A 27855-nucleotide genomic window follows, 5' to 3' on the forward strand; every position below is an offset into this window, starting at 1 on the left:
TTTTAGTTGTGTCCAACTCTTCGTGACCCCATTTGGTGTTCTCTTGGCAAAGATACTTCGGTGGTTTGCCACTTCCTTCTCCAGCTCATTTTACAGTTGAGGAACTAGGGCAAACAGGGTTAAATGACTTGCCCAGGGTCAGACAGCTAGTAAATGTCTGAAGCTGGATTTGAACTCAGGAAGCTAAGTCTTCCTGACTTTAGGCTTGGCACTCTATCCGCTGAACCATCTAGCTGCTTTGCAGGCAGTTGATCAGTGTTTGTGAAATCAAATTATGTGCCCCATAGCTATCTCTGAGGATCAAATAATTGTAGGAAGTGGTTCTACCTCAGGGTACCATTTTTAAAAATGAAAACATGAAAAGTCCTTGAAAAACACAATATTAGTCAATGCTATCAGATGCTTAGATGGACACAACCCAATGCATATCTCCAATATGGAGTAGTAGAAGCCAGAGTGCTGGACTTGCAGCCAGGAAAATATTGGTTTGAATCCTGCTTCCAACACTATGCTAACTTTGTGCTCCTGGCCATGTGATCACTCAACCTCTCAGAGCCTCAGTTTCTTCAGCTGTAACAATGGGAGTAATACCTGTGTTACCTCTTTCACAGGGTTGTGAGGGTCAAATGACATAATGCATGTAAATGGCCTTGCTGTAGATACACCAGCAACTATTCATACATTTATTACATTAACAATTTGGGCCAAGCTTTTCAGTGCCCGGGGAGATAATTCCAGCAAAATGCTTGGTTAATTCTCAATTTGACAAATTCCCTCCATAAAGCCCTCCTTCCCACCCCCTCCAAAATCCTTTTCATTTCCAGCTGGCAGAGAGCACTTGGCATTTGCAGAGTTGTGGTAGTTATGAGAACCTACACCCTTTTATTGTTTTTCTCTTCCCAGACATGTTTCCAACAGGAAAAACAATCCTGCTGTTGGAGGCATATGGGATCAACTCGTTTGTTGTGTCCCAGTCCAGGTGTCGGGAGACCCAGGACAGAAGTGACTGGATTAGATACTGGCCACAAAGTGGCCATATCAGAGAGAGAGAGTGACTAAGTATCCCCACTCCAAAAACTTGCCCAATAAAAATTATTTTCTTTTGGGAGCAAGAAGGAAATTTTTTTGTTTCCTGAGGAAAACCTTCCTTCCCCCTACTCCTTTTATGTAGTCAAGGGGGTCTCAAATTGCTTTTTGAGCCAGGCTTTAAGTCGTCTGCTTCTTCCTGCGAAGTAAAATCATAGGAGGAGACCAAAAGCTATCACCTGCTTACTTGAAATAGGTCACAGCTGTGCACCATGACCTCACCACTATGAGGACACTTGGGCTTCTATTTCAGAGACACCACCCTTCAATCAAGGGTGTATTTTATAAGGCGATACTAGAACTGGAAGGAACCTTCTATCAGCTTGTCCAATATGCTCATTTCACAGATATAATGAAAAATGGGGCCACCAGAAAGGAGAAATGACTATGGATCCCATATATCTACTTAATGTAGGGCCAAGATTAGAACCCAAATTGCCTGAGCTCTTAACCAAGTGTTATTTTCACTAGTCCATACCATCTTTTCAAACCCAGAATTGCAGAATTATAGATCTTAGTTCTAGAGCTGGAAATTACCTCAGGGGTCATTTAGTGCAACACCTCGATTTTGTGGATGAGGAAACTGAGGTGCAAAGACCACATAGGTAGGAAGTACCTATTCAGAGCTAGAATTTGAACTCAAGTCCTTTGACTATAAGTCCAGCAACCTTTAAATCAGGGCTTCTTAATCTGGAGTCTATGTGCTTTTATTTTTTAAATTTGATAATTACATTCCAAAATAACTAGTTTTCTTTGTAGTCCTATATACTTTATTTTATGCATTTAAGAACATTTTTTCTGAGGAGAAGTTCATAGGCTTCACTCAGCTGCCAAATGTACCTGCTTTAAATAATGTAATTGGATATTCTTCATTTGCATCTCAGTGGGGCAAATGATGGGGAAAAGCCTCTCTCAGCTGCCTTTCAAAATGCTCTGCCAACCAAAAGCAGCCTACACACACCGGTCAAGCGTGGCCATGCATTCACATGTACCATAATAATGTGGCAGCACTTTGGACAAATGGTTGAATGCTTGGTAGGTCATGAATACCTGCTGGCACCATTTCAGGACACTTCCCCTTTGGCCTAAACGATGGGATATTTAAATGTTGCCAGAACACACACAGATCGTCCTATGTGTAGGACTTTTTCTATGAAGGTTCAGGCCAGGACAGGTAAATGTTTAACAGTCCGCTCTCCAGAAAAAAAAATGTACAAAGGACACACTTTAAAGTTTAATCTGCATTTTCTCTTTCTTAACATTTTATTAAGTCTAGACAATTAACAGAACCATAAATCAAACCCTGTTTTGTAGCTTTCATTCGGAGTATAGATACTTATGCTGGAAATTTAACAACTGGTACAAAGCTTTTCTAAGCTGGCTCTAGCATACACCTGGGCAGAGACAAGTCACAGCTTATCTCAGTCCCTCCCACCATTTTTATATGGGCATCAGGTTGAAATGAGCACCAAACTGCCATTTTGTGAATTAGTTTCCCTTGAAAGAATTAGAAAATCACATCATTGCAATGCATGAAGGGCTCATAGAATTTAAAATTTGAAGGGACCTTAGAAGTTGCCTAATCCAGTCCCCTTATGTTAACAATGAGGAAATCTCTAGGGTGATGAAGTGATTTATCCAAAGCCATATAGATACTAAATAGTAGAACTGATATTTGAACCCAGATATCAGATTTAGTGTTTTCTCTACTCTATCACACAGCTTTTATTTTTTAAATTAAATTTTAAAAAATTAACAAGGAATCCATTTTCTTCTCTCTCCCACCACCACTCCAAAGGAAAAAGGAAAAGAAAAACACATTCCTTATAAAAAACATATATAGGCAAGCAAACTAATTCCTTCATTGGCTATGTTAAAAAATATATCTCATTCTGTACCTTGAATCTATCGCTGTTTTATGTCTTTCATTTTTACAAATGAGGAAACTGAGACCCTGAGAAGTTAAATGACTTGTTTCTCTGGACCTCAGAATCCTCCTCCATAAAATGCACAGGATGGACTAGGTGACCTCTAGGGTCCTTTCCATTGTTAATATTCTATGATTCCAATAACCTCATATGACAGATGGAAGGACAGAGACACAGTGAGTCAGTCAGTCAATCCAATGAAGGACTCATTAAAAGTTTCAGAGTGAGGGCTAGGACTCCAAACAAACTCTAAGCCCCAGGCTCCATTCAGTACTATACATATTTATACTATACCCATTTTCACTTGCCTGTATTACATATTCTAAGTTTCCTAAAAGCTTCTACATACATGCTACTTATGTCCTGACTTCATAGCTAGATATTAAGTTCCTTGAGGGTAAAGACTTTTCTACTCCTTTTTTATTGCCCTGGGTATGATTTGGGTACTTAAAGCTTAATAAATGTTGACTTGGCTAACTTAAAATTGACCTAACAGATCGTGAAATGAATAAGGTGATTAAAAAAACCAGAAACATTTCTTATTCCAGTGTATTACATTTGTATTTATTTCAGTTCCAGTTTGGAAATTCAAATACTATAAAATTTTATTACTGCCTAGGGGATGGAAAATGGCCAAGTACAAAGTGTGTTGAACTGGCTATATGTCACTGAAGGGCAAGAAGTCAAAAAGCAGCTAACATGATAGAAATTTGAAAATCTAGCTTTGATTTATTCAAGGTTGTAATCACTAATAACAGTAAAGTAATAGCAATGATGATGATAAATATTACTCCTGTCACTATCTCCTCTCTCTAATATTCAATCTCTCTCTCTCTCTCTCTCTCTCTCTCTCTTTCTGCTATCTGCAAACATGAATGTCTCCTCCATCATTAAAAACAAAAACAAAAAACCTCCCTAAACTCTACCCTGTCAAAGTATCACCCTACCTCTTTACTCCCCTTTCCAGTTGAAACAAAACAAAACAAACAAAAACAACTTTCTTTATTCCTTGACCCAACTTCCTCTCGTCTCACTTCTCCACTTTTTGCAATCTGGCTTCTGACTTCATCACTCTTTTAAAAAGACCTTCACCAAAGTTACCAATGATCTGTTAACTGCCAAATCTGAAGCTCTTTTATCTGTCTTCGCCTTTGTTGACTTCTGTTTAGCATTTGACACCACTGACCAGTCTCTCTTCTTAAACACTTTCTCCTCTCTTGGTTTTTGTGATACTCTTCTGTCTTGGTTATTTTCTTATGTGTCAAAGTCCATTCTCCGTCTCTTTTATGAGATCTTCATCCATATCCTACCCCTTAACTGTGGTCATGCTACAAGTTCTAGGTCATTTTCTCTCTCTACACTCTTTCTCTTGGGAACCTCGGTATCAGTTCCCGTGGGTTTAATGATCATCCCTACTTGAGAGATCTAAATATCCAGGTCTAGTCTCTCTGTGCACCAACTGCTTATTGGACATTTCAAGTTGATGTTATATAGGCACCATAAAAACAAACAAACCCAGAATTCATTATCTCCCCCCTCCCATCCCACCCCTTTTTTGAACTTCCTCACTTTAGTTAATGGTACCACTGTCCTTGCAGTCACTCCCATGTCTTCAATCTCAGCCTGACATATAGTAGGCAATTAATAAATGCTGGTTGATTGACTGTCCTGAACTCATCACTCTCACTCACCCCACATATCCAATCAGTTGCCAAATCTTATTGATTCTTTTTTTTTTTTTTTGGAGGGGGGAAGGCAATTGGACCTTGTCCAAAGTCATACAACCAGTAAGTGTGTCAAGGATCTGAGGCTGGATTTGAACTCAAGTCCTCCTGACTCTAGGGCTGGTGCTCTACCCACTGCGCCACCTAGCTGCCCCAAATCTTATTGATTCTTTCTCTATAATATCTCTGGCCTCTGCCCCCTTCTTCCTCCTCATGCAGTTGATATCTTTGTTTTGACTTTTCAGCTACCTTTTGTGCTTTGGCTTCCCCATTAGACAGGAACTATCTTTTTCTCATGTTTGTATCCCTGGCACTTAGCACAGTGCCTGGCACATAGCAGTTGCTTAATAAATGTGACTGACTGAGATATTCATGATGCTCTGGAGAATCTCTGAGTTGGAAAGGCCTTCAAAAGTTACCTAGTCCAATTTATATGGGAATCCCACCTACACAAGCCTGATTTAAGAAATTACCATCCTGCTTTTGTTTGAAGACTTCTTGTGAAGCAGAACGCTTACCCATTTCACTTTTGAACAGCTTTTTAAGGTAATTTTTCTTTCATACAAACACAGCCAACATACTGGCTTGTTTTGCTTGTATTTGCTTATTTTAAGGGAGTTACTAGGAGGTATCAGTGGGGTAAAAAAAGAGATCATCATTAAAACATCAAAAATAATAGAATAAGATCTTGTTGCAGGATAATAAGTGAGTATCACAATAACAAACACCATGAGGAGTTCAGAGGAGAGAACGATGATTCAGGGCTACCATAAGCCTTTGGGGAAGGCTTCCTGGAAGAGATGGAACCTCAGCTAGGTCTTGAATGACAGGGTTAGGTGGGATTTGGATAGACAAAGGTGGAGAGAGAAAACGTTTCGGGGAAGTAAATACACAGGAACAAGGTCTACGGCTATGTTTAGAGATACAGTGGGAAGAGTACTGGCTGGAGTCAGAGACCTATGTTCAAATTCTGCCTCTGACTCTATTCGTGTGACCTTGGGCAAGTCACTTAACTTCTCTGGGCCTCAATTTCCTCATGTGTAAAATGAGAGAATTAGATTAGATGGATTCTGAAGTCCTAGCTCTAAATTGATGATATTATGACTTGCGTGGCTGAAATAGAGGAAATAGGGGACATGATGGCAGAAAAGTTTGGAAAGGTCAATTGGGCCCAGATTGTGGAGGGTTCTAAATACCAGGTTAAAGAGTTTTGGCTTTATAATAGAAGTAATGGTAAACACTATGGGTTCCTAATAAGGGAATGACATAATGAAAATTGTGAGGGAAGATTAATGGGGTAGTAATATTCCAGACTAATTAAAGAGAATACAGAATAGAAGCAGAGGAACAAGTCATGGGGCTATCCAGGTGTGCAGTCATGAGGATTTAGACTATGGTGGTGGGAATGGGAATAGAAAGGAAGTGATGCCCAAAAGAGACAATATGAATGAAGAATCAATAAGACTTTTCCCCCAAACTCTTTCCCTCCTCCTAATTTTCCTATTACTGCTGAGGGTTCCACCATCCAGGTAGCCCTTTCTACCTTTGTGACAACTTTATAACATGCTCCCTCCATTCTGTCACTGCCACCACCTTTGTGCAGGCCTTCACCACCTCACACCTGGACTATTAGGATCACTTTTTGGATTCTGGGCATTTTCAAAGACATCCTTCATACACGCAATTCTTTCCCTCCTCATCCCCTTCTTATCTCCTCCTCCTGATTTCTGGCTTTCTTCAAGTCCCCTGCTGAAATTCTTCCTTCCAGAGGAAGTCTCCCCCAAACCCCCTGAATGCTATGCCTCCCCTCTGCTGATTATCTCTGATTTATCCTGTATATATCTTCTTTGTAGATAGTTGTTTGCAGGTTGTCTCCTCCATTAGACTATCAGCATCTTGAGAACAGGGACTATATTTTGACTTTCTTTGTATCCCCAATGATTAGCACAGTGCCTGGCACATAGTAGGTGTTCAGTAAGCACTTAGTGACTGATTTTCTCACTAACTGGAGAAGGGAGCAGGCAAGAGCGGATTCAAAGATGGACAAGTCTGGAGACATTTTTTCTCTTTTCTGGAGGAAAAAAAGAACCAATAAATTGGAGCTTAATATTTATTTTAATTCATATTTAAAATAAAAATATTAAGTATCTTTACATTACCTTCAAAATAAAAACAGTACCATAGTGGTCAGCAGCAACACCTGGGCTGTACTTTCCCCTACAAGCTCAACTTGAGGTGGCTGAATAGATATTTGGTGACCTCTAGTGGAAAGGGTGTTGATTACAAGGAAATGTCAATTTTTTAAAAATCAGAATTTCATTTTGGAATAATGATTTTGTAATAACAGAGTCTATAAGCAGGGAGGGAGAGTAAATGTAGAATATATGGGGCCTGTTTATAGGGAAGGTACTAAGAGCATCTGTAACCCAGTGGAATTTTTGAAGGAGCTTGGGAAAAGAGTCTGGATTGGGGCTGTTAGTCTGGGGAAAGAGATAGTATATCCTTTGCCTTGTCTCCTGGATATCAACAGAAAAATACATGGGTCCAGGGTTAGTGAGAGTTGCAAAGTTGTTAAAGAGAAGGCAGATGGGACCCTACTAAAAGAATGGTTCTAAAGCATGAAGGTAAGGAGGTCAGCATTTGATAGGATAAAAAATTGGTCAATTTCCCATTTCTTATGCTTTGGTCAGAGTAGAAGTTTGTGGGAGACCTTAATTTCAAAACAATTCTCTCTCTTTACCTATAGGAAAATAAATAATTAAATTTCAATTAAATTGAATAAGTATTAAGTGCCCTCTATGCATAAGATAGTTATAATTTTTCAAGACCCCCTTTTAAAGATTTTATATATTTGACTCCTTCAAAACTTCTACTGGGTTATAGATGCTTTGAGTACTTTCTCTATTTAAACCCCGTCAATCCTGCATTTATGCATCACTTAAGAATTTGTTAATATATCATTATTCCAAAATATAAAATGTATAATCATTGGTAGTTTTTGGAAATGATTACTTCTATGGAAAAAGTCATTCCTAGGGTATAATAGACAGTCTCTCTCTCTCTCTCTCTCTCTCTCTTTTTCTCTCTCTCAATATAGCAATGGACTATAAAACCATTTGTCAATGAAAAATGCAAGGCTATTTCCATTTCTTTCACGGTAGCCAACAAACCTTAGCATAATAGAATATTAGAGTTGGAAAGGACATTTGAAATAATTTCATTCAATGCCATTTTATAAGTGATAAAGCTGAGGCCCAAGATTCTATGTGACTTAACTAAAGTCACATGACTAGTTATCGAGGAACACAGCTGGAGCTAGAACTTGGGTCTTTTCATCTTTCACTAAAGCATGCTGCATCTCCTTAAAACTTCCCCATCTCTCCTTTCCTGAATTTTTGGGTCTGTATTTCATGGAACCTACAGTGAGACTGAAACATAAGAGGTGCTGATTAAACGTACTTTTGAAGAATGTGTGTGTGTGTGTGTGGGGGGGGAAATAGTTGGAGATCAAAGAACTTAATCAACAGCCATAGAGGTACACATCTGGCCCTCTGCCCTCTTGTTAAATGCCTCGAAATCTAGCATATCAGAACTGGAGTTCTATTCCATTTAATCTAACAAGAATGTATTAAATAACATGTGCAGTACTCCATGCTAGGCCAGAAGGGACCTTACAAATCATCTATTTTAATACCTTTAACAGATTAAGAAACTGAGGCACTGAAAATGTAAATGATTTACCTAAAGACACAGCTAGCATATAGCAGAACTGAGGCTTGAATTCAGGTTTTGAGACTCTTAGGACTTTCCAGGATACCCTGCAGCTTCTACCCTTCTTCATAATCTACTTGCATGAAATTAATTGTGGCCTCTTCTGCACTTACATAATATTGGATCTTACCCAGGGTATATTGGCATAGTGGGCAGAATGCTGGATTTAGTAGTTAGAAGATCTAAATTTGAATTCTACAGTCTTGTTATGTGAGACCTTGGGTAAGTCACTTACTTTGGATTTCCCAGCTATAAAATAAGAATAATTATACATTTACAATATATCTCACAGAGCTCTTATGAGTTGAGACGTAACTAAAGCTGAGTCACTGGGAATTTGCCCTTTTTATTTATTTATTCACATATGTATCATTGCTGTTGTTGTTGGTGGTGGTGTTGAGACTGAACCTTCCTATATCTCTAAGCTGGAAGTACAGTGGCCATTCAGGGGTCTGATCCCAACCAATGTTGGTCTGAATGGATTCTGTTCTATTTTTCTGACCTAAACTGATTCACTCCTCCTGGTGTGCCCCTGCATTCTGGGGCTTGCCATATTAGCTCCGGACTTAGTGTAGAAACCCAATCAGCTTTAGCCTGACTGCAGTTTAGCACTCCTAAACTCAAACAATCTATCACTTTCATGCTCCCGCAACAGTGGGGATTACAGGTATGCTCTGCCATACCAAGCATTTTACTCCTTTTAGAGGAATAGCATGGTATTAGGGCACAACTCCTTCTATTTTCAAGCCCCAATCATGGCAAGCACTGCCTCCTTCAGCAACAAAGACAATTCCTAGTGTCCAAAGGCATGCTTTCTGGTGTCCCCTGGACACCACCTCTTTCTTTCCAGTATCAGCCAGTTCTTCAGCAGCACAGAAATCTTACGGTGCCCCAAGGCAGGTTTCCACTCCCTGGACGTCACCTCAACTAAGCCTCCTCCCCTTCCCTGCCTCTTGGCCCAGATGCAGCAACTGCTAGTTACAGCTTTGGTTGGCTTTGACTATGTAGAAACTGTAAACTGTAGAACGCTATTGATATGTGAGCTATTATTAGTGTAGTTTTGGGAAGTGAGAGAGAGGTGGGAGGGTCCTAAGTTCTAAGAGTCCAAGCTACCTTTAACTTATTTCCTGCCTAAGGCAAGACCCCTAGGTCTTTTCTTCTTTAGTCTGCTAATCTGAAAACTTCAAAGAACCTCCCTTCATTCTATTATGAAGTATATTAATTTCAAAGCCCTCTGAGAGTCTCAGATGATCAACAAGAGATAAATACCAATTAAGTAAGCCTCAGGCTTCTGCACTGACTGTACCTCTCACCTTTGTGATAACAAAGGCTATCCTCCATAGCTCCAGTGGGGACAATTCAGCTCAAAAAAAATATTTCTTCTGAATGGGGAAAATACCAAACTCTGTTTTCACCTCTCTGGCTAAGCAGTAAAATCAAGTGTGTTATTTGTGACATCCCTTCTGCCCCTTGGATATCAAGATGTCAAGCAGTAAAGCTGCCAGCCTAAGAGCCTTTTCCAAACACCATGTCAATAACAGAGAGAATAGAAAACATACAAAAATGAGTAGAAGTAAGAGAAACACATCTGTGGTCACCTTGCCCTGGGTCATGAGAGGAGAAATAAGCCCAGTTGGATTACTGCCATATAGTTTTTTTCAACACTTTTCAATACTTTTTTTCAATTTATAATGCTTCCTACAGGCCTCTAGGGACTTCATTAAAAACAACAACAAAAAAAGAGTTTCATTAATCAGTACTGAGAATGTATGTTTAGGGTTGTACTGGAGAAAGATGGGGGAAACCCAGTCAAACATTGGTGTTTTCATATCTTGAAATAAATCTGCTTCAAGGCATTGGAGGGAAGGAAGGTGGGTGGGAGGTGTTCCCCTGGTTTTCCTTTCACTGACATTTAAATCTTTAATCCCTCATTAAGCCCAGTGGTATGTATGCTTTCAAATAAAAAATCTTTTTTTTCCCTTGATTCCATGGTTTTGTATCTATGGTGGAACTCATTGGAAGGAGAAAAAAAAACATTTCTAACCCAAGAAGCTATGGTGTAGTAAAAACATTGGATTTGGAGTAAGAAGTTGTTGCTCAGTTATATTCTACTCTTCCTGACCCCGTTTAGGGTTTTCTTGGCAGAGATACTGGAGTGCTTTGCCATTTCCTTCTCTAGCTCATTTTACAGATGAGGAAACTGAGGCAAATGGAACTAAGCAAATTGCTCAGGGCCACACAGCTAGTAAGTATCTGAGGCCAGATGTGAACTCAGGAAGATGAGTTTTCCTGGCTCCAAGGCCAGTACTCTATCCACTGCACCATCTAGCTGTTCTTAGAGCAAGAGGACCTGTGTTCAAATCCCAGCTCTGACCCTTACTACAATGGAGAAGTTACCATACCTCTTTAAGACCAGTTTCCTCATTTGTAACTTCAGGGGCTGGATGAACAAACTCTAAATTCTCTTGTGGTGGCTAGAGTGCTGACATCAGAGTCAGGAAGACCAGAATTCAAATCCTGCCACAGATATTTATTAGATGTGTGTCACTTAATTTCTCTCATCCTCAATTTCTTCATCTAGAAAAAGGTGATACTAGAAGTACCTACCTCATAGCATAGTTACGAGTAGCAAATGAAATAATATATTTAAAAGGCTTTGTGAATCTTAAAGTTTATATTAATGCTAGCTATTATTGGTGTAGTTCTAAAATCCTGTGACCTGGACTGATTCATTTAGACAGAGATCTAAAAGGAAGTGTGAAGGAAGGAAACACAAATTCGATTAAGAAAAGCCATAATCATGACGTCACTGTGTTCTGAAGTCACAGTTAACTGAATATTTGGTGTAGAATTCAATGAATTGCTTTACATGATTTGGTATATTTCAGAGTTTAAATTCAGCATAATTGAACATAAGTCTGCAGGCCAGGATTTAAAAGTAATTAACCTGAGTCAAAAGAAAATTAGGTTGAAGACAAAAAGGGATTTTGGTAAAAGTTCCACATATGTCAATTCTTATAATGAACTTAGAGGTTAGCATATCTTTCTGAACCCATAGTCAAGGCCATGTGAAATCACAGCAGCTTCAAAATCAGTGGTAGAAATGACATAGGTGAAAAGAAGAACAGAAATTACTGAAGGTCAATATCTAGAAAGGGATTTATTTGAGAGGGACTGAATTTAGATACCTTGCTTACTCATGCACTAGAATAATGAACTCCTCCAAAGGCCAAATATACATATATATGTATATATAATTAGTTTTTAGTACATATTAGTGTTCTCTTGCTTACACACTAGATTAATAATGAATTCCTCCAAAGAACAAATATACATACATATGTGTACTTACACACATACCTATATTATTAGTTTTTAGCATATATTATTTGGTACATATTAGTTTTTTCTTGCTTACTCATGGACTAGAATAATGAACTTCCCCAAAGAACACACAAACATGTGTATACATATATACATATTATTAGTTTTTTGGTATATATTATTTAATTTATATTAGTTTTTTTGTTTACTCATGTATTAGAATAATAAAGTCTTCCAAATAACAAATATACACACAAATATGTATATGTATATGCATATTATTAGCTTTTAGTATATGTTATTTAGTATAAGTTTTTCTTGCTAACACATTAGAATAATTAGCTCCTCCAAATAACATATAAACACACACATATAACACATGTATATACATGTATAGGTACATCATGTTTTTTTAACATAGTTTTTTCTTGCTTACTCATGCACTAGAATAATGAACTCCTACAATGAACAAATATACATACATATATATATATACACGTGTACATATACACATGTGTATGTGCATACACACACCATGTTCTCCTAATAAAACAGGTTAAGAGGGAATTTAAATCCATAACTGATGAATTGGAAAGCTTAACACAAGACAATAGTGTGACTTTGTAGCTATCTCTGGGATTTGGTGTGATGGGAGTCACAACTGAAATATCACAATACCTTGTTCAAAAGAAACAGACCAGTTAGGAGTGACAGAGGATCCCAGAGTGTTATCTCTTTTTAATTTCGTGAATTCAAGAGTCAAAGGTAATGGAGGACATTTAGTATTTGGGGGCATTGGTTGTGTCATTGGTAGCTCCCTAGACAAAGAAGGATGTGTTTTATACCTTTTCATCATGTATCATTCTTGGTGTTGTCTTCATAAATTTTCTCTAAGTGGTCATCAAAAGCACTGGAGACATTCTTTAAACACAGGACTTGACTACGCCATTCTCCTGCTCAGTAAACAGGATATTCCATCTTTCATCCCCGTGTTCTTTGCCCAAGTTTTCCCCCAGGTCCTCCCTCTTCACCTCTGCTTCTTGGAACCCCCAATTTATTTCAAAACTCAGCTCAAGCATCATTCCCCCCCCCACACACGATCCCTATCCTGATCCACTCAGCAATATTACTATCTTCCTCCTAAAATCACCTTGTATTTATTTATGTATATTTTATACATATTTATGTACGTACAGGTTATCATGATAAAATGTTTTGAGAGCAGAGACTACTTCATTTTTGTCCTTGTATTCCCAGACCCTAGTCTAGTTCCTGGCATATAATAGATGCTTAAGAAATTTGGGTTGATTGAGATACTAGAAGAGCGGATCTGTTACTCCAGCTGTCTATTTTTTGTCTCATTCTTTATACACACCTGGTTTATCTTCTTTCCTTATTGTGCATGATTTGTATACGACTTCTCACATGCCAGTCATTGTTTGCCATGATTATTTTTGTTGACCTTTGGGTTATTTGTAATTTTGTTTCTTCCAAGAGCAGGAAATATTTCATGATTTGCTGCCACATAGTATCACCTGGAAAACATTGGTGTTGTGATCTTGGCTTTTGCAGTAAAGAGTAGTTTGGGATTATTGAATGAACTGTGCAATCCCATAAACTTGATCTAGCCTTATCTCTTCCTTTTATTCAATTCTGGGCCCAACTCATCATTCATGAGTGTCATGTTGGTAGTATGATGGAAAAGGTATTCCATTTTGAATCAGAGGAACCTGGATTTAAGTGCTGATCCTATGTACCCATATGCATCTCTGAGAAGGCTTAGCGGGGTGGTGCTGGCTTCAACTAGTTCAGTATTATCTGTGAAGAGGAGCACTCCGTGCACCCCAACATCAATAGATAATCCTTTTGTTTGGACTTTGATAGTAAAATTTCCAAGACTAGTAAGTACATTTGGGGAGCATTTTATGCCTTCCTCCAATAGATACCTCAATACATTTTTATCCGTAGTTGCATATCAGAGTCTTGAATAATTTTAGTGTCAGTCAATAGTAAATAGGCACTGTGTTAAGTACTGAGGATATAAAGAAAGACAAAAGACAGAGCTTGCTCTCAAGGATCTCACAGTTTTAATGGGAGAGACAATAAGCAAACATACAAACGAATCATAGATAGGATAGACTGGAGATAATCAAGCAAATGGAAGGCACCAGGGAGATCAGGAAAGGCTTCTTGTAGAAAGTGGGATTTTTACAAAGGCATACTTATTGTCTTATGTTAAGATTTCCAGTTCATCTGTCATAGATTTCAATTCGCTCTGTAATGGCAACCACACTGGCAAACCCAGGTTTGTGGTTCTTTTATCTGCTTTTCTAGGAAAGACAGCAATTTCAGGGGTCAACAATCTTCTTTAATTACATAAAATATGAACAGAGAAGAGAAATAAAGGCCAACAGACAGGGCTCTACTGCCTGAATTAAAACTATATATATACATACACACACACACACACATATATACATACACACACACACACATATATATGTATATATACTATATATATACACACACATATATACATATACATACACACATATATATGTATATATACTATATATATACACACACATATACATATACATACACACACACATATATATGTATATATACTACACACACACACACACACATATATATATATATATATACATACACACACACTTTATACTCACCACTGGATCGAGAGAGCCTTTACCTCTGAGCAGTCAAGGGGTCTGAACATTCGGTCACTTAGAGTCTTGACCAGGGAATCACAAGGTCCTTCTCGTAAGTGAGCCCCCAAAGCAAAAGCTCACCTCTCAGAATATATACTCTTTCAGCTAACAGGCTCAGAGCCAGAAGGCTTCACAACCCTCCTGCCTCAGTGCCTAATTAGAAATTAGCAATAGGTGTGTAAGCCTTCCTACAAGCAAGCAAGCTTCCCTTAATGGGCTACACATGAGGTCTATGGATGGGCGGGGAAGATGTTATTCCTCATTAACTTTACACCCTCTTAATTTTGTTTTATTAGGAGAGAGTGGTGTGTGTGTGTGTGTACCTGTGTGCATATGTATATGTACATACATGTATACATGCACATACATACTTGTATATATGCATATGTGTGTAACTGATCAGTATAGGGTCAGTTTTCAGATAAGACATATGGATTGCTTCAGATGTATAATTGTGAGAAATCTCCTCCCATCAATCTTTGCATCTGACCAAGTTTCTTAGTTAAGGGTCTCTAAGTAACAAGTAGAGGTAACCCAGCTTCCCAACCACACAGGGATAGGTTAAAACAATGCAATAGTTTTCTCACAATACCTGTAATTGAATAAAAATTTTTCACAATTCAGAAATTGGAGTAGACCCATTCTTGAGTTGAAAGGGAACTGAGCTAGATCCAGAACTGAGTCATAAGATGGAGTTAGTGCAGTTCACTCAGTTCTCACAATTCCCACACCCTTCTAATTGTAACTGCATTTGATTTGTTTTGGAAAAACTTTTAATCAAAATTGTCCATTTTATCTTCTGTGCTCCTTTTTATTGCTGGTTTAGAGTGATTTCTTCTTAAGGGACTTCTTGACAAATCATTTAAGCTACTTGGATGGCGTTTTCTATACTTGTGGATAAGAATAGTGTGTTATAAAAATCAATCCACAAGCATTTATTAATCACCTTAAGTGTGTCAGGTGCTGTGCTAGGTGTTGGGGAGCCAAAGACAAAAATGAGTCATTGCTCTCAAGTAGCTTTCCTTCTATTAGGGAGACAACATGTACAAATATATATAATATATCAAAAATAAATGCAGTTTTGGGAGAGAGCAAGTAGGAAAAAGACTGCATGGAGAAGGTGGTACTTGAGGGAGGAAGACAGGGGAACAAGCATTTATAAGCACCTACTATGTGCCAGACACTGTGGAAAGCACTTTACAAATATTAACTCATTTGATCCTTACAATAACTCTGTGAGGAAGGTGCTATTATTATCTCCCCTTTTCAGGGAGGAAACTAACGCACAAAGATCGCACAGCTAGTACGTTTCTGTTGATGGATTTGAATGCAGCACTTCCTAATTCCAAGGTTGGTGTTCTTTCTACCGTGCCACCTAGTTAAGCTGAGTTTTGAAAGAAGTAAAAGATTCTAACAAGCAGAGGTAAAGAGGGAAGCAGTTTTATAACTGATTAGATATATGGAGCAAGTGAAAGGGAGGAGTCAAGTATATTTCTGAGGTTACATATCTGGGAGAGGCAAAGGATGGTGATGATTTCAACAGAAATAGTGAAGTTTGGAGGAGAGAGGATTTTGGGGAAAAGATGAGTCCAAGTTTTTAACATGTTGAATTGGAGATATCTCTGGGATATCTGGCTTGAATTGTTTAAGGGGCAATTTTCGATGCAGGGCTGAAGCTCAGGAGAGACTGGGGCTGGTTATGGAAATCTGGGAATGATCTACATAAAGATGACAATAAGACCTATGGGAACTGATGAAAAGGGAGGAGTGAAGACAGCCTGGGACAGAACCCTGGTTAACACCCACGATTGGAGTGTGATGTATTTTTCTTTCTTTTTTTAGAAATTAATTAATTAATTTTTAGTTTTCAACATTCACTTCCATTAGATTTTGAGTTTCAAATTTTCTTCCCTTCCCTCTTTTCCCTCCCCCCAACCTGGCATGCAATCTGATGTAGGCTCTACTTACGCATTCATATTAAACATATTTTCACATTAGTCATGACGTAAAGAAGAATTACAATGAACGGGAGGAACCACGAGAAAGAAGAAACAAAAAAAACACAACAACAACAAAAGAGAAGGAGAGGAAATAGTATGCTCCCATCCGTGTTCTGACTCCAAAGTTCTTTCTCCGGATGTGGATAGCATTTTCCATCATGAGTCTTTTGGAGTTGTCTTAGATCCTTGCATTGCTGAGGAGAGCCAAGGCTATCAAAGTCAGTCATCACACAATGTGGTTGTTACTGCGTAAAATGTTCACCTGGTTCTTCTCATTTCAGAGTGTGATATATTTCATGAATCAACAAAATAGAAAAAAGAAAATTCAGAAAGACAGGAGGTGAAGCAGGAGAAAACAGTAAGTTTTATGAGAGGAGAGAGCAACCAAAAGGAGAGGTCTGTCAATAGTGTCAGATATAGCAGGTGGTTGGAAGGATGAAGACTGAGAAAAGACCATCAGTTTTGGTAATTGAGACCTTTGGTAACTATGGAGAGAGCTGCTTCAGTTGAAAGCCAGAATGCAAAGAATTGAGGAGTAAAGGAGAGGAAGTAGGGGCTGCTAGTGTAGTTAGAGGAGTTTGCTTGAGAATAGCAGGAGAGAAATAGGAAAATTGCTTGAGGGGGTGATAAGGTCTAGTGAGTTTTTTAAAAGATGGAGGTGACAAACATATTTGTAGCCCATAATGAACCAGTAGATAAGGAGACACTGAAGATTTGAGATGTGCGTGCGTGTGTGTGCGTGTGTGTGTGTGTGTGTGTGTGTGGTGGGGGGGAGTGTACTGGGAAGTGGAATCCACTAGATGAGAGGGGATGGATCAAGCACACATATAGAAAAGGGGAAAGAGGAGATATGAGAAGCTTATGGAGGGAAGGAATTTGAGAAAAAAGAAGTCTGGGATGAAGGGAAGGTTGTTCATTATGGAACACAAATTCCTGAAGGCACAGAGGAGGAGGTAGATGCTGTTGGAGTGAGATATATGAATGATGAGAAAACAGGAGTTGGAGGATGGGGATAGTTTTATTTTTTATGTTTGGTGATTAATATAGGGATAGGAAGAGGATTTTTTGATTAATCAACAAAAATAGAGAGGGGAAGAAAGAATATTGAGAAAGATAGGCCAGGAGAAAACAGTAAGTTTCATGAGAGGAGAGAACATCCAAGAGGAGAGGTCTGTCAACAACGTCAGATATAGCAGGTGCTTAGAAGGATGAAGACTGAGAAAAGACCATCAGCTTTGGCAGCTGAGACCTTTGGTAACTATGGAGAGAGATGAATAGTGAAGCTGATAGTGTCCAAAGGATGTTTCAGAGGCAACTGGACTAGGACCAGGTCAGGGCTTGGCACTGGCTTGCTGGTGCAGTTGGAAAAGGCAGGACTCGGTTCCAGGTCTTCCTGACTCTAAGGCTGGCCCTTTAATCCCTGTGCCATTCCATCTCTCAATGCGCTATATCAATATTGTAGCTATTTATTGTTTTTTTAATTTGGTGTTTACTTTGACCTTTGCTTTCTGCAGGAAGCACTTAAGTCGATTCTAAAAAAATTGCTCTATGATTAGTCATTTTCTGCTATAGTCAATTTTTTATTACAGTTATCCCTTCCACTCTGTGGGAGTTAGGAGCGCAGTGCCCCTGCCATGTGAAAAATCTTCGTGAAATTTTTTGGCCCTTCCTTCATACCAGGGAAGAAGTCTGAATCTCTTTTTCTCCTTTTTTCTGTGGGGTGTTTACAATACTTTATTATAAAAAATGGGTTAAATATTTGGTCATAGGCCATATTATACAACAGTATGTGTATATTTTATGCATTTCTGAGTTTCTAAACTTTTCCTGTGTCATCTGCTGGCCTTTGCATGTCATCTGAGGCTTCTGCAAATCTTCCCCCACCCAAATTCCCATTTAATTTCTTATTCTGATCTGTGATATATGGAAACCGTGATAGGGAAAGTCACAATGTGGAAGGGATAACTATTTCATTTGATATGTACTATATTTTGTACATTCTGATTCTCTTCTTCAGAAAACTATTCATGATGAGTTTTTGGGTAAAAGTGAAAGGAGAAGGAAATCAAAGCAATATCAGAGAATCTGAGAGTTGTAAGAGACCTCGGAGACCATGAAATCCCAGGCACAGGTGGAAGGAATGTCCAAAGGTGGTCATTCAATCTATGCTCGAACACCTCTAAGGAGGGGAACCCACTACCTCCTGAGAGAGCCCATGTTGTCATGGAGGTAGCAGGACACAGATGATGTTTTCCTGAAACATCACATACTAGCAATGAAATAAGATAATGATTTTGAAAGATTCACTGCTATAAACAGAAGATCCAATAAATTCTTGGCTTGCTGACAATTTCTTCTCTCTGAAGACAGAGAAAGTGATGATTTAATCTGCTATTCAGGGATGAACTATGAAGTGGGAAGGGAAAAAGAATTCATCTAGCAGCTACTACATGCTAGGCAAGGTGCTAAACATTTTTATGAACATCTCATTTGGTCCTCACAACCACCCTTCAAGACAGTTGGTACTATCATCTCCATTTTACAGTTGAGGAAACTGAGGCAAGTGGGGAGTTAAGCAACTTGCCCATGATCAAATAATTAGCAAGTGTCTTCAGCTGGATTTGAACTGAATGCTTCCTGACTCCAGGCTCTGCGCTCTTATCCACTGCATCACCAGTTTTACTCTAGTTGTAAATAACCAGATTAGGTTGGTGAAGTGAAAGCAATAGGAATATGGGGAGAAAGGGACTGTGTCATTGTAGAGTTCATAACTGCCAAGAATGGGAAGACTAGGACATGGTTGTAAGGTCCTAGGTTTATGACTCTAATGCCAGTACTCAGTTCAAGTTTGATGGTGAGATGAAACAAGGCACCCATCAGTAATTTAAACAGTTAACAAGAGGATATTTACTTTGCCCTATCACAGCAAAGATATAGAGCAACAACACTGATGGTACTCAGCTCCTCTGGACATGGTTCCCTCTTACCTCCGTTTGGAAATTCCTTTGGTCATTGGGCAGGATATGGTGAAGGACATGTAGACTCACGTGGGCTTCAGAAATCCACCAAGTCAGAGGAGTCATATATGTGAATTCAACTTTTTATGCCCTTAGGTGACCAGGAAGCTATATCAGGGGAATGGGAGGTCAGATCACATCCTGGGACCACTTTGTTTTCTTTTAGGGAAAACTAATCACTGTCAAGGGAGGGAAGGAAGAGTAGTGGGCCCAAGACATTTTGTGGGGAAACTGGTGGATGTTTGTCCTGTCATGATCTCATAAGCTTTTGACCCTGATAAAGTTTTATCATAACATCTTTTTATTTAGCCACTCAGGACTACAGCTTTTACCCCAGCCTTCCTGGCTGTTATCTCCTAAATTAAAATTCTTGTCATAGGTGATTATCAGCAAGTAGCCTAAGCCACTCTCTAAACCTTCACCCTCCCCCCACCAAAAAAAGGGGGACCAGGGAAACCTATAAGGAAGTGTCAAGTTGCATTTCCTGAGTCCCTCTAGGTAGGAGACCAAGTATGGTTCTTTACCAATGAACTTCAAAAAAATTACAAAGCTATTTCCTGAGATTTTTCATTGTACTTCCTCAGGTGGTGCGTTCAGTGTTTCCTCCCTAGCTCTATCAGGCAGCTAGATAGTACAGTGGATAGAGTTTTGGACCTGGCTCAGGAAGTCCTGAGTTCAAAATCAATTTCAGATACTTACTAGTTGTATAGCTGTGGGCAAGTCCCTTTACTATCATGTGTCTCAGCAGAGTCCTTATCTGTAAGATGGGGATAACAACAGGACCTACCTCCTAGGTCATTGTGAAGATAAAATGAGCTAATATTTTTGAAGTGCTTTGCAAACCTTAGGATGCTTTATAATTGCTAGTATTATTTTTAAAATTACCGTTTGCCTCTATTGTGCCAAATCTGGATTGACCCAGTGCTCCATCCCATAGCATCCCAACTCCCACTAGTACTGAATGAGACATCTTTATGATCTGAGTTATCCTAGACTCCTGTTTTCAGCATAGTTGACTTCAGGAAGGATACTCTGGAAGACTGCCATGGAATAAGATGTACCCATCCATGTTCCTAGACTTGGGAAAGCTTTCTATTGTTGCTACCCCAGCAGATGTGGAACATTAAGAAGGCACCCTAGGATTGGGGGTGTCAGGCCCACGGTCCAGTGAAGTGCTAACCCTTCAAGATGGTAAGAGTACTGTAACTACCGTAGAGGAAGGCTAGGGCCCAAGACAAGTTGAACCTTATGAAAAGCATGTAAGGGGCCATAAAAAAGTGTTTTACCTATGTTTGAGGAAAGAAGAATTAAGAATGGGACAAATCCAGTGCCCGGGGGTTAATGATGCTTCTACCTGTCAAGGCAAATTATTTTCATATAGGAAAGGATGGAACAAAGTTGGTTAAGAGAGAACTAAAGCCCAATAGCAATATTAAGTGAGTTTGTGTTTCCTAGAATGGAAGAAATTCACCTAGGATTACTGAAAGAGCATGCGGAAGATATGGCTGAATCCATTGTGGGTAACTTTAGAGTAATTATGACAAATAGGATATGTACTAGAAGAAAGAAGAAAGACAAAATGTCTTGAATTTATAAGAGGGGGAAAGGGTAGGTTCTGCAAAATGTTTGATAAACTTGGTGTCAATTCCTGGCAAAATTCTAGAACAAAGTTGGTAAAGTCAGGAAACCTAGTAGCCAGCATTAATGACTGGAGTGGTTTGCCATTTCCTTCTCCATCTCATTTTATAGATGAGGAAACTAAGGCAAACAGGATTAAGTGACTTGCCCAAGATCACACAGCTGCTAAGTGTCTGAGGCCAGATTTGAACTCAGGAAGATGAGTTTTGCTGAATACAGATCCAGTGCTCTATCCACTGCCTAGCTGCCCACTGGGCCACCTCGCTGCTCCTTATCCTTGTGGATGAGGAAACACTTCATGTAGAAAGCAGTGGTTGAGCTGAGCCTTCAAGGCAACTTTAGATTTTAAGAGTCAGAGATGAGGAGTAAGTACTTTCTGGATATGGAGGACATCCAGCATAAAAGCATGAGACAAGAACCTAATTTGAGGAACAATATAAAGTCTTATCTGACTAGACTGCAGTGTATGTGAGAGTAATGTGTAATAAAGCTGGAAAAGTAGGTTGGGGCCAGGTTGTGAAGAGCTTCAAATGCTAAACAGAAGAATTTGGTTTATCCTAGAGGAAATAAGGAAACAGTGAAGTTTGTTTAGGGAAGCAATGTGTTCAGACTAGCACTTTAGAACAATCTCAACTTTCTAAGGTTTGTGGAATAGGAAGAGACTTCCGGCAGAGAAAGTAATTATGCAGCTATTGCACTGAGAAGTGGCTAGAGGGCTGGATTTAGAATCAAGAGGATCTGGGTTCAAATCCTGCCTCTATCGCTTACTGTGACACTGGGTGACTTTGGGCAAGTTTCTAAACCTCTGGGAATCAGTTTCTTCAACAAACGAAGGCATTGGACTAGATGGCCTTGGAAGTTCCTTCCACCTCTAACTCTATGATCCTATAGTACTTAGCTAGGCCATAACCAATTACCAAAGCTGAAATGGATCTTACTTTAGTAAAATCAAAATTCAAGTAAGGATGGTACAACAAACGAATTTGTGTTGCATGAGAATTTAGGGTTGCCTATCAAGCAATGCCCGCTGGAATTGAGGCTCCTATTTTGGGTCCTGTGTGCAGTTGGCAAGGGGGCTGTGGTGGTTTATCATCATCACACTTGGATTATGTTGAGTGTCCCCGGGGAGAACCATGCTGCCATTGCTCCCCCAAAGCAACAGGTATATATACTGGAAGTGAGAATTAAAGATGACTGTCCCTCTCTTCCTCTTCTACCTATGCCATTCTACTTGCATTTAGTTCAGGTATAGAGGATTTCTTTTTTATGCCCCAGGCGAGTATATGCAATCATGTAATCTAGCCATGGGGTCCTGACCCGCAGTTTAAGAAGCCCCGTCTAGAGATATGAATACACACGTATACACATATGTTTGTATGTGCGTATGCATGCACGGAGTTCTCTTGGCTGATCCAGGCCCGTAGGACAACTTACTCAGGATGTTGAAGTTTAGTTGGAGGTAGCGAGGGTCAGGAGCCGGAAGTGAGTAAGAGTCAAATTGTCTGGAATTTGGATATGCTTTTTTTTCCCCAGGATCTTCTGAGATTCTAATGTTTCTTCATAAGATGCAAACAAAAATAAACAAGAAATTTAAATAAGAGTTATTAGAACTAAGGTACATTAGAGCATATAGGCTAACCAGAGGTGGAATCTTTATTTCACAAGATTCAAGATATAGTACAAAACGAATCTGTACATCTTTCTATTAACAGGATTTTTTTGTTTACACAATTATATTACACTTCACCAACCTTTATACTGCATTTTAAAAAATACAAAATAAATTTACAAAAAAGCTTACCGTGTTGTTTTTTCACAATGCCAATTGATAATATTTTATGGTCTTTTATAACCTCTGCCTCCCCTATATATAGTTATATATATAGTGGTTATCCTGATCATACCAAACCTTGTAATTATTTTTGTACGAAATAGAACACAGAGTCAGTTCGTTTGTCTAAATAGGAAAATAATGGTACAAATAAGATTCCTTATATACACCTAATCTCTCCTTTAAATATACTAAATCTGAATTGTATTAGTGGAAACAGACACTTTAGAATATGTTTAAAATTTTTTCTTTATCTTGCTTTTAACTTTCTTGAAGATCAAAGGAGAAATTTATTGAGCTTCTTTTCATTAAATATTACATATTTAAAGACCAGTGAGGGCCTTGGACAATATTGCATTGAGAAAACTTATACTTCCATTTTAATTGGAAAGTCAAGTGTGACGAAAAATTCACATGAAGATAGAATCTTTTAAGTTCCATTTCTTTTGCTACTGTTATTTGCTCTATCCTTAAAGTCATAATAATGTGCAATATACATTAAACTCATTTTCAAAAATGAATAATACCAGCTGGTGGGTGTGTGTGTGTGTGTGTGTGTGTGTGTGTGTGTGTGTGTGTGTGTGTGTGTGTGGTGGAAGGGGAATACATAGCTCACAATGCTCTTTTTGGCAACTAAAGGGACTGTTTTCCTTAAGTATTTTGTTTTGAAATGTAAATCCAAACCTATATACAGGTGAGGTTTTTTTTTTTTTTGGTGAGAATGTAATTACACATGCTACACACACAAACTGCTGTGGTATTCATTTTAAGATTACCTGCATGCAAGTTTCTGAAGTACTGGTCGGCAGAACAAAGATAGAAAGCAAGAAGGAAGGGGAATAAAGAAAAAAGTGGGGAGGAAAAAATCTATAATGAATTATTTTTAGCTTCCTAGAGGCATTATTAGTTCTTCAATTAAATAAATCATCAGAGTATCACTAGGTCTCTGGTGGAAGTTTCTAAAATTTCCCAGTGGTATGAAATCCAATAGTTTAGCAGTAAAACGAAAAAGTCACATACTAACCTTTATATGCAGAAAGGTTACAGATCTTCAAAAGTGTTAATGAATCACCATTTGATTTATATGCTAAATAATGAATTTTGAATAAAAGTCATTTGATCTCTCTTCTCTCTGCCACTATACACTAACCAAAAATAAGACCTACTGCAAAAATTGGGAGAAAAAAGGAAAACCCAATACCACCACAGTAAAACAAAATGGATGATATGATGGATGTACTCAAGAATCTGAAACAGTCAGCAAACTAAATGCACAATAGTAAATATGCTTAAAGTACTACTATTGTTCTCTTTCTCAGAAGAAGATACAATACAAAATGGATCAGGAGAGCATGGGATTACCATGGAGAAATGAAGCCAGACTATATCAGTCAGTTACCTATAAATTCTATTATTAAAACTCCTGAATCCCTGAGTTAGTTTAATGTCACTGACATTAACTAGCTTCTGCTACTGTCATTTTATTCAAATGGATGCCATTTGATTAGGTTAGCGTTGACTATTGTTTTAGGGAAAAAACTAAAACCAAACTTCCTTATCCCAGAGAAAAAATGGGGCCAAGTCTACTCCCTTCCATAGATTCTTTAAATACAGCAAATGAACTGAATTATACAGACCTGCAGGTACTGACACCAGAGGAAATGAGGAAATGAAGAGACGCAGAGAAAGGGACGTGGGATATTTTTTATTTTAATCAAGGATATTAGGATACGGCAATTGGGGAATTGATATAAAATAATTTATTAAATGGTGAATAAGGCTGTGATTTGTCCATCTGGCCTTTATGTAATGAATATTCTGCATAACAGAATTGATTCTTACAGCACTATTAGAGAGGAAATGAAGTAAAAATTTTAATAAGGGGAAACAAATTTGAAATTGAAGAGAGATTATTTTTTTAAAAAGGCAAGTTACTAGAATTTATATTAATCTTAAAGTCTAGTTTTTAAATAAATTCAATACTGTTCCACTCGATTGAAGTGTGGTCACGATCTGGTCTTACCTTGCATTACACTGCAGCTCTTTTAGGGGGCGTGTGGGGAAGAAAGGATCAGGGAGAAGACCACCAACGATCAAACTGATAAATTTAAGAGTGTGCATAAATTCTGTTAGTATTTAAAATCTGAACTTCACAAAGCAACCATTTTAACTTTTGTGGGGAAAAATTTCCTAAGTTTCCCATCTTTAATTTAGAAGCAAGTTACCTGGAAGGAAAGCTTGCTGATCAAGTTGGTAACAGACAAGAAGTATAAAACTTCAGCTGAAAGTCTTTATGTTCACTGGAGACTGAAAAAATCTATTTCTAAACAAAATCTCAGCCCCAGAAACTAAAGCCATGCCACAATGGAAGCAATTAACTCTTTTATGTATTACCCCAGATAATGGATTATGGGAAAAGAGTGTCAAAGTTAGTTTAAGGAGGCTGAGGTCTGCTAGGGAAAGGAAAAAGCCTGCTCAGTAAGCTGAACTATTGAAGTACTCACATCTCCTAACAACAAAAATCTAGTGAAGTTTTAATTCACATGCATTCTCTCATCCTAAGAAAACCAAGTTCTTGGTTTGTTTTGAGATCCCAGATTTGAACTGGGGATAATATCAAGTATCCCAACGCTCTCTGTGGGAAAATAGTAAAAATGAGATAGTTAAGCAAGCAATTCATCTTTCAGTGTACTGACAAACCAGCAGAGGAGAGAATCTACCTTTAACAATTTAAAAGGCTTTGGCTTTCTTCACCTGCTGAGGTTAGCCAAACTTTAATTCTCTTGTCCGTTTGCATGTCATATTGTAATGGTATTCACCATACACTGTCTCCTGGCAAAGATCTTTCCCATTTAGTGATTCAGGGTCTTGATCCACCTATCGTTCTGTGCTGGTGCAAAATGAAACGCAAGTGGAAATAAATTCTGGAAGCAGATGCTTCAGCTTTTGCACACCACGCAGAGTGTCTGACATTGTGTTCTGGTTTCTCACATTTAATCCGTCCTCTGGTTTCCGTATCACAGCTCTGTGTACCCAAAATAAACAAATTACACTTGGGTGGATGATTGGTAACGTCACATAGTAGAGCAAGGAGATGGTTCACTATGTTTACAGATTTCCTCTTCTTATGAAAGGTAATTCACATAAAACTTTTTAACATTAAGTTTTCATTGATCTTTGGAGGAGAGAAATTATGCAGGACCCAAAATAATTAATGAGATGCTTGTAAGGTGTGACTAACATCAGGAATAAGGAAGCTCTTACCCTTCCTTTTAAAATAATGGGAATATGTAGATATGTACACTTGCAAAATGGATCAGTAAAATAATTTATCTCATTTATCACAGTTCTGGAACACTCTGATGACGTAATTTCTTTTTACTTAAAAAGCAAGTTCTGTTTTCAGACTTTCAAACATGTTAAAAGTTGAACTTGCAATTGGGTTTTCCTTTCGTACACTGATCAGTTTCTAGTGTTAGTGCATAAGACCTTAACAGAGTTGATGTAAGGACTTTTGCATACTAAGAGAATGACCAACAGAACTTAAGAAAGACAGCTGAATACAGTAGACATTACTTTGAGTATCTCACATATGTTTCCAGGAAAAACTAAATGAAAGCCAATGAAAATTATTATTTCATATGGCACTGAAACAAACATTCAACTCAGTGTAGGTAAGAGTTACTTATCCCTGAAAATAAAGGCATCAGATTCTAAGCAGCTTTAAGAATTAAATGCTTCTTTGTGCCTCTTTTGGGAGGTGGCCGCTGATCCAAAGTCCTAATCACGATGCAAGTGTTCTCAACAAACAGATCCCATTCCTTCATGGTTGATGATGGTCAAGGCTCCACAGGGAAGCTGTTATTGAGGGGGTTGCTGTTCTCGTCGAGGCTCCTGTTGAGGGAGTGGAGCTGGCCGTGGCCCTGGAGGCCTCCGGATTGCTTGGTGTTGTCTCTGCCTGTAAGCTATGACTGTTCCCAATAGTAATGCGATGATAATCATGAGATAAATGTCCCACTCTGGTCCCAAAAGTTGGTCCATATCCAAGTAGAAGAAGATTTCCCGTATCTTAATGAAAATATAATATCATGTTACAATTATAGAATGTTAGATGGGAAAGTGTTAAAGATGGTGAGATAATGTCAATAAACTGGAAATCTACCATATTATTTTATTAAAATGTTTGGTTTTAGGGAGTACTTTGCTACCTCTTGGTAATGATGTATTTATTCCCCTCTGTATATCAGCTCTCTTTTGGTAATAAAAAGTAGACAGCTATACTGTTTCTCTGGGGGTAACTAACAGTCAGAGGATTTCAAGGTTTTGAGAGTTGTCTTTGGTGAAGTCTTTCTTTAGGGTTTAGTAAAATAAATTCCTTTAAAAATAACATCTCCACTTATACTAAAGAAAACAAAGTGATAGCACGGTATAGTGGGTGGAGGGTAAGACCTAAAGCCTCTGACATAAACAGAATCACTGCTCTAAGCAGCTCACTAAACTGGCTGTGTGACCCACAGAGTCACTGCTCTAAGCAGCTCACTAAGATAATCAGTTGCAGAGAAGATGCCAACTGGAACTGGTAGAGGGAATCACCTCTTCAGAAGTTCCCTAAATCAATGAAATCATAGGTCTAGTCCCTATCCCTATAGGTATCTATTAGACAGATATTTCCTATGAAACACTTATGAAGTTTATGATACTTTTAAGTGGGGAAGTTACAAACGCATCCTCTACTTATTCTTACATGTGACCAGAGAACTGAAAAGGAACTCTATTGGAATGGGGATGGAGAATCTTTTGAAAA

The 27855-nt window shown here is 38.4% G+C and overlaps 1 protein-coding gene across 1 annotated transcript in view; it reads right to left on the reverse strand.

The window, feature by feature from the left end:
* Positions 1 to 22840: 22840 nt before the first annotated feature.
* SEL1L (SEL1L adaptor subunit of ERAD E3 ubiquitin ligase) overlaps positions 22841 to 27855 on the reverse strand; it is a 68356-nt gene continuing 63341 nt past the window's right edge. Inside the window, exon 21 of the mRNA XM_036734357.1 lies at positions 22841 to 27119. Coding sequence (XP_036590252.1) covers positions 26913 to 27119 — 207 coding nt within the window. The 3' untranslated portion in view covers positions 22841 to 26912. The remainder of the gene's footprint in view (positions 27120 to 27855) is intronic.

Source organism: Trichosurus vulpecula, chromosome 8 (assembly GCF_011100635.1).
Source record: "Trichosurus vulpecula isolate mTriVul1 chromosome 8, mTriVul1.pri, whole genome shotgun sequence".
In the NCBI taxonomy this organism is placed as follows: domain Eukaryota; kingdom Metazoa; phylum Chordata; class Mammalia; order Diprotodontia; family Phalangeridae; genus Trichosurus; species Trichosurus vulpecula.